Source organism: Strix uralensis, chromosome 27 (genome assembly GCF_047716275.1).
Source record: "Strix uralensis isolate ZFMK-TIS-50842 chromosome 27, bStrUra1, whole genome shotgun sequence".
Taxonomy (NCBI): Eukaryota; Metazoa; Chordata; class Aves; order Strigiformes; family Strigidae; genus Strix; species Strix uralensis.
In genome coordinates, this window is record NC_133998.1 from 4525032 (window position 1) to 4537127 (window position 12096).

Here is a 12096-nt window from a genome sequence, read left to right on the forward strand (position 1 = left end):
CGGGACCCATCACGCAGTAACAAAGGCTGACATAAATACTTATTTGTGATTTTGTTCCCCGTGGTTTTTATTCCACTGTGCAATTTGCATTACAACTGGATCCTAATTGTCCATTTTAGCAGGCAAAGAGCAATCTGATACAGATTATAATACACGAGGTAAAGCAGCAACTTCACAAAATAGGTGCTACCAGCCAAAGACGGCCTTCCTGTCTCCCAGGGTTTTGACACCAGCTGATTAAGCAACTGGGTAGCACTGCTTGGAATTAACATGAGCTCAAAAAAAACCAGGACAGTGGGAGCCTGCTTAACCAAAGCAAAAGTGCCAGAAACCCTTTTACTGGGGCTTCCTGATAGCCCTGAGTGTCTGAGGTGATGAAGTCCTGAAAGCACCTTTGAGGTGACACTGTCCTCGGTGAAGTGACACAGCACGATGGCCTGAGGACGGGAGCCCCTACGAAGCACCACTGGTCCCACAGTGTTGCTGGGATTCCATGGGAGGTAACGAGGCACATTTGGCCTCAGCCACCTGTCTGAGGTAGCACAACAGAGCCCCAGGAAGCAGTGTGTGGCCCTGAAAAGAAAGCCATGTGGCTGAAAACCAGGAACACTTGTAAGGAGAGCACTTCCAGCCGGCCTGACTAGGAGAAGCTAACGTGGCACAGCTGCCCTGTGCCAGCGAGCTCCTACAAGGAAATGTGGTGCAGCTGCCATGGATTGGAGAGTGTATGCAAGTGCTTCTGGGGGAGGGAAATCCATAATGAAACAGCCTCAAAGGAGACGTGACATAACCTGCCTGAGACCCTGAGAGCTCAGCCAGCACAGCCACTGTGTTGAAGTCTCCTGTATATGAAAAAACTTCTGTATTCCCAGGACTGCTAGTGCAGACTCATTGATTAGAAGGCAGGGCAGGAAATTAAATGAGGCAGGTGAATTAAAGCCAGACTTCACAGGCTGCATCTGTTCCTCTATTCCCTCTGGGTACAACACTGATGTAACTTTAAAAAGTAAATTTAGTGCCGAGGAAAGCTGCCAGGCTGATGGCCCTGTAAACTGAAGCACTTGATGCATCCACAACTCGGGTACAGGAGAAGCACAGAAGAGCTGCTGAAACATGCCTCAGCCTGAGCTGCCGCGCTGAAGCACAGCAGCTGGCAGAGATGACCTGCCTGGGCTTGTCTTCTGCTCATGAAGCTCAGGAGAAGGAGCTGGCTGGGAAGGCCTGGCTGCAGCTCCAAGGTAGAGTTGAATGCAGCAGTGAACAGCAGTGCTTTTGGTAATCCTGTCTGTGATGCCCCATGAATAGCAGGATCCCAAAGCTAAACACTCCTGACCAGAAGAAATCCCATCCATGGTGCAGCATACGAAGTTGTGAATGTCTCCATCTCACGATACGCCCAGGCTGGCACACAGACAGGAGCTGGCACGCAGACAGGCGCTTACACACCTTTCCACTTTGGTCCTTGGTCTTGTCCACACCTGTGTTCACAGAGAACAAGGGAACATCCACTTCAGAGCAGTTCTTACTATCAGCATCTTTCCTGGTATTTGAAGATACGACAAGAGCCCTGAACTCTGCAGTCTGAAGAGCCTGGCTGTTTTTTGATGGACCTAGACGGGCGAGGAGAGACAGAACATCTCAAACAATTGAGACCTATTTTGCCACCTAAGTGTGAGTTCAGAAGAGGATTCAAAGCATGCCTCTGCCCGTTTGGAGACCTGACCTCCTTGGCCAGACTCAGGTGAACCCTAAATGTCTAAATTACATTGTGCAAAGTGGGTGTTACCTCTTCTGTGAGCAGTTGAATGATGTGCTCCCGGCATTTAGCAAGCATTAAGGATGTCTGAAACTTAAAAAGTAAGAGGCAGCATGGGGAGGACAGGCAGTAGAAGAGACAATGTAGAATGAGTGAGTAAAAGAGGTTGTTCCACTGACTTCCTAGTCCCCTCATCACTGGAGGGTTGCACAGTCCTATCCGCAAAGCATTAAAAATCTCTTGAAGGTAAACAACATAATGAACAGTCAAAGAAAAAAAGAAAACTGTCAGCTCTTGTTCCGCAGAGTGTAGCCTCTTTTCTTGTACATCTTGCATTGGATTATGGCATAGAGAGGAAAAAAACAAAAATACCTCAAATAGATCCAGTTAGTTTTACCTCTTTTTATGCTGTACCTGTGGCTGTTTCCAGGTGGTTTGCCTTTATTTTTTTTCCTTCTTTTTCCCATGTGATAAGATCCATCATTTGAAGGACAGCAACCAAACCAGCTCTTCCTGCTCTGAAGAAAGACAGCAACTGCGCTTAGAATAAAAGATTGTCAGGCAGATTTGAAGTGTCAATCAAAGCCTATCTCTGAAAAAAACATTAGTCCAGGCAGCTCCCCACACCACCACAGTTAATTTGCTCTTTCCAGATATTCCCCTGAACTGAAAAAAGCCTTCCAGAGCTGACCAGAGCTGCCAGCTACAGGCATGAGGTGTTAGAGTAGATACTAGACCTAATTCAACTCAGGTCACTTTGCCTTTTGCAGAGCAAAAGACTGTGATTATCAGGTCCAGAGAAGTAAATACTGGTCTGCCAGGTTTTGTGGGGCAAACTGTACCTTTTACTAGAAGAGGGGCATAGATTTAGGACTCTGTTGCTGAGTGTGTCCCATCTTCAGTGGCACACCTTCAGTTTAATATTATTATTATCATTTACATTATTATTTATGACCGCACCTAGGACTGCACAAGTCACTTTCCAAGCACTCAGAAAAGTACTGGCTCTGCTCCAAGAAACTCATTATTTCAGGACAGACAGACGCGCAGAGGCGCCGCATGGTCAAGTGGCAGAAATGCTGACCCAACAGCACCAGCACACTCTCCACCGCGCCTAGCTTGTTGGTTGACCTTGGAAAAGTCACATTCCTTCTTCCCATGCTTAGTCCCATCCTACTCTTTGTCCATCTCAGTTGCTTGGACAGAAGAATCTTCAGCTGTGACTATGTTCATGTCTTTGTCTGTCTTAGAATCCCTGTCTGTGCAAAGTCTGAGGAAGTACCTGGGGAAGTATTTTTGTTCCTAGGGAAAAAAAAAACCTGCAAAAAGAGAAACTCCATTTTCCATAGCATTTCTTCAAACGCTTTTGTTTGAAGAAATAATCAAATATTTTCTCATTGCCAAAGAAGTCCAGAAAGGCATGGTTTTCATTTGAAAAACAGAAAACGCAGGTTTGGGGGGTTTGTTAAGACAGTTGCCAGTCATTGAAATTTTCTGGGGAAAAAGTACTGTAGTGGTTGCAGAAACATCCATTTTGTCCTGAAAATAAGTTTGAACCTAAAAATCAAGTTGTTCTGTGAACAGGGGAACTGGTGAAACCCGTTCTCCTGATTTGTGTATTACAACTGCTTTTAATTTCTTCCTTTCTTGGTGCTCCCAGCTCATTGTAATATCCCCAGGGCACCCTTATCCCCTCCAGACCTCCCCAGCAAAGTCCTCATCTCTTCCAACAGCATCTTGCTCTGCAGGCAAGGGGCAGCAAGTGCAGGAGCTGGTTTGAAGCCAGGCAGGTACTGACTGACCAGCCAGAATCTAAATGCCAGCTGGTCACCTGGCTGCTGCATCTCAAAATAGATAGGAAGCAAGAGGTGTAATTACCTTTCCTTCAGTAGGATATTAACTTAAATGTCTCTCTTCCATCCAGCTGCTGTTTTTTCATGCAAATTGCAGGAATCTTGAGTCTGTGAGACTCTCTTTCCATCAAACTGTGTTGAATCAGGTCAGCTGGTTCAGAAGTTATCAGAGCAGGGGGACTGGCACGCAGATGGAAGAACAACACGAGGAGGCTCATTGTCTTATAAACCCTGGCTCAAAAGTAAGGCAGTTTTGGTGTAACAGTGGGTCCCTAATGTCAGGTGAGCCAGTTGCTGTAACAGTGACCAACCAGTCTCTGTCCTTTGGATATACAGAGGCTGTTAAGCTCCAGGACTGGCCATAGTGCGCTTACCGCTTACTGGCTGTACAGAGCCTTCAACCTAGAAATGAGGGCCCTGCTGTATAGGAACTTCTCAGGAGCCCAGACAGTTCCTAACCCCAGTCACAGCTGGATGGACAAAGAGTAGAAGAAAGGGAAGAATAAATTATCTCAGATTTACAGGAAAACAAAGGCCAAGATCAGCAACTTACTGAGGAATCCTGTGGGAGAGTCGGAAGGAGGTTCAGATGTCCAATGTCCCCATCTAGGGCCCTAAGCAAAGTCCACCTCAGCTCCTTCTCGCTTCATCACCCAGGCAGAAGTCACCCTTTCATGGGCATTTCACACTGATTCACTGCCCTCAGGAGCTGAGTCAGTCTTACCCACGCTTCTCCTTTGGCAGCTGAGACCACATGGCACGCTGATGAGGAAACGTTATTTGTTGTTTTGTTTGGGTTAATTATTCATGGGCACTGTGCTGAAAACACTCGGAGCTGCTTTCTGAACAGTCCTTGAGCTGGCGTGCAGGGAGGGACTTACCAAACACTGGTGGCCAGGCTGCCTTTCCACGGCCAAGCTTTCTTCCATCTGCTTCCCTTCAGCCCTTGTCACACTCCCCGTCTCTCATGGCTTTGGCTGTGCTCTTTGGCATTATCTGAATAAGAAAGAGGCAAATACTTGGAGCACTGTAGACATGAAATCAAAAATGGCATTTGACCAAGGAGGCACTGACCCTGGTGTGGGGAAAGTATAAACCTGATCCTCTGACTGTTTTCTTTTTTCAGTTACACTATATAGCTGAGGATAAGCCACTTGCAGGGTTTCAGACTTGTTTATCCCTCTGCAAAAGATGCCTTTGCCCTCCTTCAGATAATCTGCAACCGTCTGGAAGCCTTTTTCCCATAAGCATGTCTCTCCCTCTTCAGTGCGTGCTCCTGGAAATCCATTTTTCATCTTAGAACACGGTCAGCCTGTAGCTTTAGGAGCACTTTGAGGATGTTTACAGTAAGATAGAGCTTGAATTGCTCTAGACATGCTCACCCCCATGCATTAGCACTAAACGGTAGTTTTCTGAGGTTATGATTCCATAAATACTTTCTGATAGGAGTACAGACCCTGCGTAGAAGACTTAAGCTTAGCAAAAGGAGGATTACTTTCTTAGTTACTCTTTTGAAGACCCTTAGAAATCATCTAGGGCTACCCCCTGGGATCTCCAGAACAGAGGCTGAAGCTGTTGCAAGTTTCTAGGGGTACCTCTTCAGGGCTAGCATTTGCTTAGAGATCTCATTACCATGCCTTGGACTGCAACCAAGATACTCATGGCCCATAGGCAGCAGCTCTACCCCACCCAGCCGAGCTGGTGAGTGCAGGGCTGACTCCTGTGAATTGCTCTTTGCAGTTATGCAGCCAAGAAACTGAGTCCGTCCTGCAAACTTTTCATCAGGACTTAGAGAAGTTCAGAGTTCACGGGGTGGGGTTTTTTGTTGGGTCCTAGCAAAGGACACTACAAGTCTACTGATAGCAATTGCTGGTTGGGTTTTCTGGAAAACCCAGAACAGGATTCATATTTCAGGACTTGCTTCCTCACTTGAAATTTCAGGGGATTGTAATAGCCAAGGATTTGCTGTGAGCCCACCCTGTAGCACATCTGCCTCATAAAACATCAGGACACAGGAAAACGTATTTATCCCAACTGGGCAAAATCCTCGCATGGTGTAAATCAGCACAACTACAGAGCAGTCCAGGAAGCTGTGCCGTATCACACCAGAAGAGAACCTTGTTTAGAATATACTTTCCATTCATTAATTCTTTGCCTAGAGTCAAGACAGACCCCCATGGGACACATTAGCTGTTTCATCTACTGCAATTCTATGCAACTGCACAGGGGAGGAATTCAGATCCTGTGGACCATGTTCTCCGCTGATGCAACCCTCTGCTTTTGTTAAATGAGCTTCTTGGGCTGAACAGTAAGTAACTGAGCTAAATACAGGTATAATTTTCTGGCCTCTACGCTGCAAGAGGTCAGCAGAGGTAACTGCACCGGTGCTTTCGGAACTTAAAAATCACTTAACTGATTTCAAGGAGTTTATACCAACAGAGAGCTTGGCCTGTGAGTAATACACATAAATACTACCTTCAGCCACAGAGATGAAGTCAGTCCCCCACCTGGCTGTTGCCTAAGTAACGCATCTCTAGGAGGATATTTTTTAAGCCAGTGTTATTTATCCAGTAGATGGAAGCAGGCCTGTTAAGGCCATACCAGGTCAACATATGTCTAAGCATGTGCTGAAGAACTTAATTAGTTCTCCCTGAGAAGAGAGACTCCCCGTGCTATTTAAAGGATCGTTATCCTACTGTGAGATGCCTGGGAGCCTGCTGCTAGGCCTAAACTTAACAGGGCAAGTCTGTAGTAGTTGGATGGGAGCAAAAAGTCTCCCCTCCATGCTGAGGAGTAATTGCTGAGCAACCCCAGGAGCTGGAAGGTCAGTGCGAGGAGCAGACATCACAAAATCACATTGAAACCCAGTGTGAGGGACTTAATTCATGTCTTGGCTGTAATGTCAGCTTTCTATGCAGGGTCAAACTGTGTAGATCCCATTATTTTTCTGGTTTCTCTTTGTAGAGATCCAACATCATCTGCTGTGCTTGGTGACTGCTTCTGAGGCAATTCCAGTGAGAGTGAGAAAGGGTGACAGGATAGTGGAGTAATATAAGCCTGGGGTGAGCCACTGCTGAGTATCTATGTCAAATATCAACCCTTATGTCATCACGGGAGACAAATGTAGACAGTAGTTTCTTAGCATCAGCTAAACTGGACCTTATGCAAGTGGTTCAGTCATACTTCTCATGCCAAGGCTCAGTCATAGTTTTCATTTATGAGGCCAAAAATCAGAGACTGTAAAATGAATACTAATAAGGGAATTAGCTGGGTTCCCCAAAGATGGATGGTTCTGTTATTCTGCCAGGAGGTAGCTCCTTGAGGGATGGACCTTTGGAAAACTAGGCTGAACAGCCTCTGAAGGATAAAACAGGGTCTCAAGCACATTAAAGCTTGTATAAGCACTGGCACTCACTGAGGCTGGATTGCAGAAGAGGGAGAATCCTGGACATGCTTATCTTGACCTAAGAGTGGCTTATATACCACGTGGGACCTTGGTCTGCTCTTCAAGCTGTCAAGAGTTGTTCTTAGATGAGTTGTTATGGTAACTGAGCTAATGCCCCGAGATAGATGTTTTCAGGTGGCTCCAGGCCAGAAAATCACCACCAATAGATTCCAGATAATAGACTTCAGCTAAACTCAAGGCCGGTGTCTACTTTATTTAACCTATTCACTGATGACTTACTGAACTCCATTCTCTGGGCAAGCCATATATGATGACACTAGCTGCTTGGCCTCAATGAACCTCGACTTCCAAAAGACTGGGGGGATCCCATGTGCTGTGGCTGAGTCTATGCCAGTAAACTAAATGCGCCTGGGACTTTCTTCTGCATTGGGAGGGCAGCTGACACAGAATGGCCAATGTTTTCACATTAAATTCTTACCCTCCAAACCTGCGTGGTCACACCCAGACAGCCCATAAGGAACAGTCCCTGACCCATGCTAGCTCCCGACATGCATCCAGACTGGGCCAAAACTGCAGTGCAGTACTCCAGCGTGGTAATAGAGAGTAGTCCAGACACTGGTTCGTTTTTTAGTACAGACCTTGTCTGACTGACTGCTAGAGGTGTCTGCAAAAGAAGGGAGCCTGAAACCAAGTGCGAAGGCTCTGTCAGCGTGCTCATGCTTATACCACGTCCAGATCCAGCTGGAGCTGTACATCCTTAGGAACAGTCAGCGACAGGCACACAGCACGTCTAGGAATCAGTCTGGATCACCCATTTACACCCTCTATTTGAAATAGCTCACAGGTTAAGGGGTGGATTCGCCAGTTCAAGACAATATCCCTCCACCTAACATCGAACATCAAAAGGCAGCCAACAAATTATCAAGAAGGACCTGCTAATGCCATATGCCCATGATCCAGCACTGCTGCTGACTACACCGTGGGAGGCCTCTTTGGTCGGTGCTCCGCAGCACGCAGCCGGCAAAGAGCATCCAGGCGGCTCGCTGCGGCAGACAGAATTCAGGAAGAGTCGTGCCAGTTTCAGGAACTCCCACATCACCACCAGACCAGCTGAGCAGCTCCCTGGCTCTGGGGCCCTGCACCACCTCCAGATCGAGCCAAACAGGTTCTGCCGTGGCGTGGTCTGCAGTGCCAGGACTGATCATGCCTCGGGCATTTGGGACAGCTTGCTGCATGCCCTTGCAGATGCTCTTGCATCTGTGCTGGATGGCTGCTCTTTTCATGTCGAGACTCGCTGGTGGTCTCCTTGCACTGGGCACCGATGGCTGGAACACCACAGGCTGGCCCAAAGCCACTGAGCTGGGGGGTTTCTCTCTCTGTTCATTCACATTTCAAGTCTTGCTTTGCTTGTTTTACCCCCTTGCAAACCATGTTATTGTAATACGTAGCTCTCTAGGGCAGAAACTGTTTTTTCAGCGTGTTCCTTGCTCAGCTTCTACTGCAACCGGATTGCAATCTCAATCAGTGCAGCAGTAACGTAATTAACAACCTCTGCACAAGGGGGAATTGCAGCCTCAGTGGATGTGATATTCCCAGTTCTGGCCTGCCCCTGTGTTTTCCCAGGGCAAGAGGTCATGTTGACTGAACTCCAAAATGGCTTGCTCAAACTTTTAAACACTAAGATCCAAATAAATTTTCAGCATTAGCTGGTATGCCGATCCCTTTCCTGCCAAGCTGCAGCCTTAAGTGAATTTTTATGACTAAGTTATAAACCCCAGAAAACACGAGCAAGAAGTAGAAATGCTGACTTGGCCTTTGCTAAATGACAATTATCTACAAAGGCATTGGGGGGGGGTGGGGATGAAAAATAGGGTCATTTTCATGTTTTCTCTGGTTCAAACTGTCCTGTGAGCCCCTTGTAGGAACACATAGCGTGCAGAGTGACCATTAATATTTATAGGCACGACACTGAGCTGCAGACCTTGGCAATCAGAGCAACTCCACTTTTGGAATTAATGTAGCTCTGCTTGGCTGGCATCTCAGTGCCAAAGAGTAAGTAGGACACACTAAGATTTTCAGGGGGAACTTCAGAAGCAGATGCTGACCTTTGATGGAGAGGGTCCATACTTCCCTGAGTGGATGAAGTACAAAAACCAACCCTTAAAGCCTCAGGGCTGCTGGCTAAACCTAGCACCATGTTGTCTATTCCTCTCTGCTCCTGTGGCTCCTAGACAGTCCCAACACTGCATAGGCTGCTCTCCTCCTCTTCCCCAAGGTTGCACGCTGTTGCCCAGCTGATAGAGACCAGCATATCTCTGTGGACACCGTTGGAGCAACATGGATTTATAATACTTAAAGATTTGGCTGAATAATCTTATGGCTCAAAATGGTGCTGAAATCTCAATTTCGGTGCAGCACCTGCCTTCTCCCACTCTGTATTTCCTAACTCCCAGTTGAAGCGATAGAGCCAGCCCTCTAAAAACCAGCTCTCTGTATGCTGAGGCTCGGGCAAGGTGCTGAGTCACAGGGCTACGCTCAGCCCAGGACTGTGTACTGAGCAGGGTGATGACTGCCAAGCCACGCACAAGCATGTCTCAGAAATATCTAGGGGGACCATGCCACAACGATAGCTCAATCACCCCATGAGCCTTTACAGAAATGTGTCCCCAATACCTGGGCATTTACCACTTACACCATACAAAATACTTACACCTAGCCCTGGGAAAAGGAGTAAGAGATTGGTCAAAGGTGCTTATTCACGAGCCAGGAAGGTTTTGATGAAATTCAAGGAGAAAAATATTAGAAATCCCACTCCCTTTCTCACATACTCTTAAAAATTGAGCTGGGACTTTGAGCAACAGGGTCTAAATTTTCAAAAATGGCTAGTGAGTTCCGGTGGGTACCCTGAATTCAGCACACGGGGGACAGGATCTCCTGGTGATTTTTGCATTGCAGCAGTTACATCCTGCTTTTGCAGCATGTGGGAAGGTGCATAACGTGTTATGGAAATCAGGCATCTGTCAAAAGAGCGTCAATATGTGCACTCCATCAACTGAGTCCCTCTGAATCCTTTTTTACTCTCGAAAATTCAGGCTGTGCAATTTAAGAAAATAAACACTGGAAACAACAACAAATAGAAATGCTCCTGCCATTAAAAACAAGGTGAAAAAGAGGAGCTCAGCCAAGTTAATCAGAGAGCTGAAATGAGATGTTGGAGAAAGGGGCCGTGGGTGACTTGGGGTTTGCAGTTAGCTGAGCAATGTGAAATCTCTTGTGTCTGGCTGAGCTCTGAAAGGAAATGCTTTATTAAATCTTCTTTGTGTGAGATTTCAAGCTGCCTCTGGACTGGAAAATAGGACCATTCCAGTATGTGGCATATAATCAGGAACTGAAGTCTTTAGTGCAGGTTTTTCTGCAGAGGAAACTCTGATCAGCATAGACACATAACTCAGCTCAGGATTTAGAAAGCTGAATTAGACACAATACACCCGTACTCTGCTGTGCATCTCTTCTACCCAGTATCCCCAAAAAGCTTCACAGAATTAATCATGCTGGTAGCAACAACCAGGCATTAGGAAAGACAACGCAGGTGGTCATAAATTCACCCCACTAAATCTAAACCCCTGTGGGCCGGTGGGTCTCAGGTCCATTATCTCAGCTTTCATTCCCACTGGAACATAGTACTCGCCCTGACTGATCTCCTTTGCACTGGCTATCCTGGAAGTCTCTAGTCTCACTGTCCTTTCTGCTACAATCTGGCCACATTTTGGGAAGCTGCAGCCTGTTGCCATCTCTGTCCAGCACTCCTCGTGCTTTGCTGTAAGGTGGCGGCTCACAGCTCTGCCCTGTCAAAGCAGGACTGTGCCACCCCCAAACACTTGCAGAAGGCATCTACTAAAAAGAAATGGAGAGGCAGGCACAACAAGAAAGAATTAAGACAAGCGAGAGGCTCCCAGAGCACTCCCCCGTGTCACACAATCTTCCATGCCCTTTTGCACATCTTGTCTCTCCCTCTGTGCTTGGCCACGTAGTCGGGGAAGTGAGACCTGATCAGAGACAGGACAGGCAGCATCAACCAGATTTCCTCCTCCTCTTACCCCCTCATTTCACACCACGGCATGTCTGGATATGAAGAGCCTTGAATCTCAGTCCGCCTGCTGGAAATTGCAGGGTTTGAGTTCCTGATTCTGCAAACCCTGACAGGAAAGTGTCCCTAGGGGCTGAGATACACAGAGCATTCCCCTTCCTTCGCACCGCCCCCGCTGCAGACGAGCTCCTTGCCTACCTTTTATTGCTGACAAGAAGCAGGACAGAGCCATTCTGGATATTGGCTTCTTTGAGAGTCTCGTGCTCCTCAAGCTGCCTGGAGTTGTAATAAAATGTCTTCTTCCAGGAAGTGACGCCCTCCCGTACTAGGTGAGCCCGTAGGTCCATCACTGTGTCTCTGGGCTTGACCGTCAGGGGCATCATCAGGTCCTCATCAGCCAGGTGCACCTTAATGTGATACCTCTTCCAGCGAGAAAGGCTCCTTCGCAGCGTGTCCATCCTTTCCAGCTCACCAAGGCCAGTGTGGCAGCGAGGAGCATCCAGCTGGGAGGTCGGTAAAGCAGGGATGTGGCTCTGAAGAGGCTGTCTGCTGTGAACGACTTAAAATGTCCTGCCAAACCTGTTCCTCCCAGTTGCCTCACTGCATGCTTCACATTCCAAGGAAGAGCTCACCTGGCTCCAAGAGCCTGCTGGCTGGGAAACATCTCCATGAGTCATTTCCACATACCCCTAAATCCCATAATAATTACAACGTCTTCACAAAGTGCTCTTCATTCCAATGGCTCTCAGATGACTTCAAAGCTGGATCTCCATAGCCATTAGAAACGTGGGTGCATGTGAGAAATGAATGGGTTTAGTAACCTCATGTCTCCTGCTCTAACAAGCTGCCAGCAGTGGGGTAGATCAGTTCAACAAAGTAGGTGTTGAGGAACCTCACAGCTATTTAACATGGCCATTTTAATGAAGAAAAGTACTCTGCATAGTGAAAAATTCCTCATGGGGGAGAGCCAAGAGCATCCTGAAGGAGGCACAGA

General features: G+C 47.2%; 1 protein-coding gene across 1 annotated transcript; it reads right to left on the reverse strand.

Annotated features, from left to right (window-relative positions):
- Positions 1-11296: 11296 nt before the first annotated feature.
- Positions 11297-11560, reverse strand: TINCR (TINCR ubiquitin domain containing). The gene has a single exon (XM_074851260.1). It carries the CDS (start codon positions 11558-11560, stop codon positions 11297-11299), a length of 264 nt encoding a protein of 87 aa, XP_074707361.1.
- Positions 11561-12096: the final 536 nt, after the last annotated feature.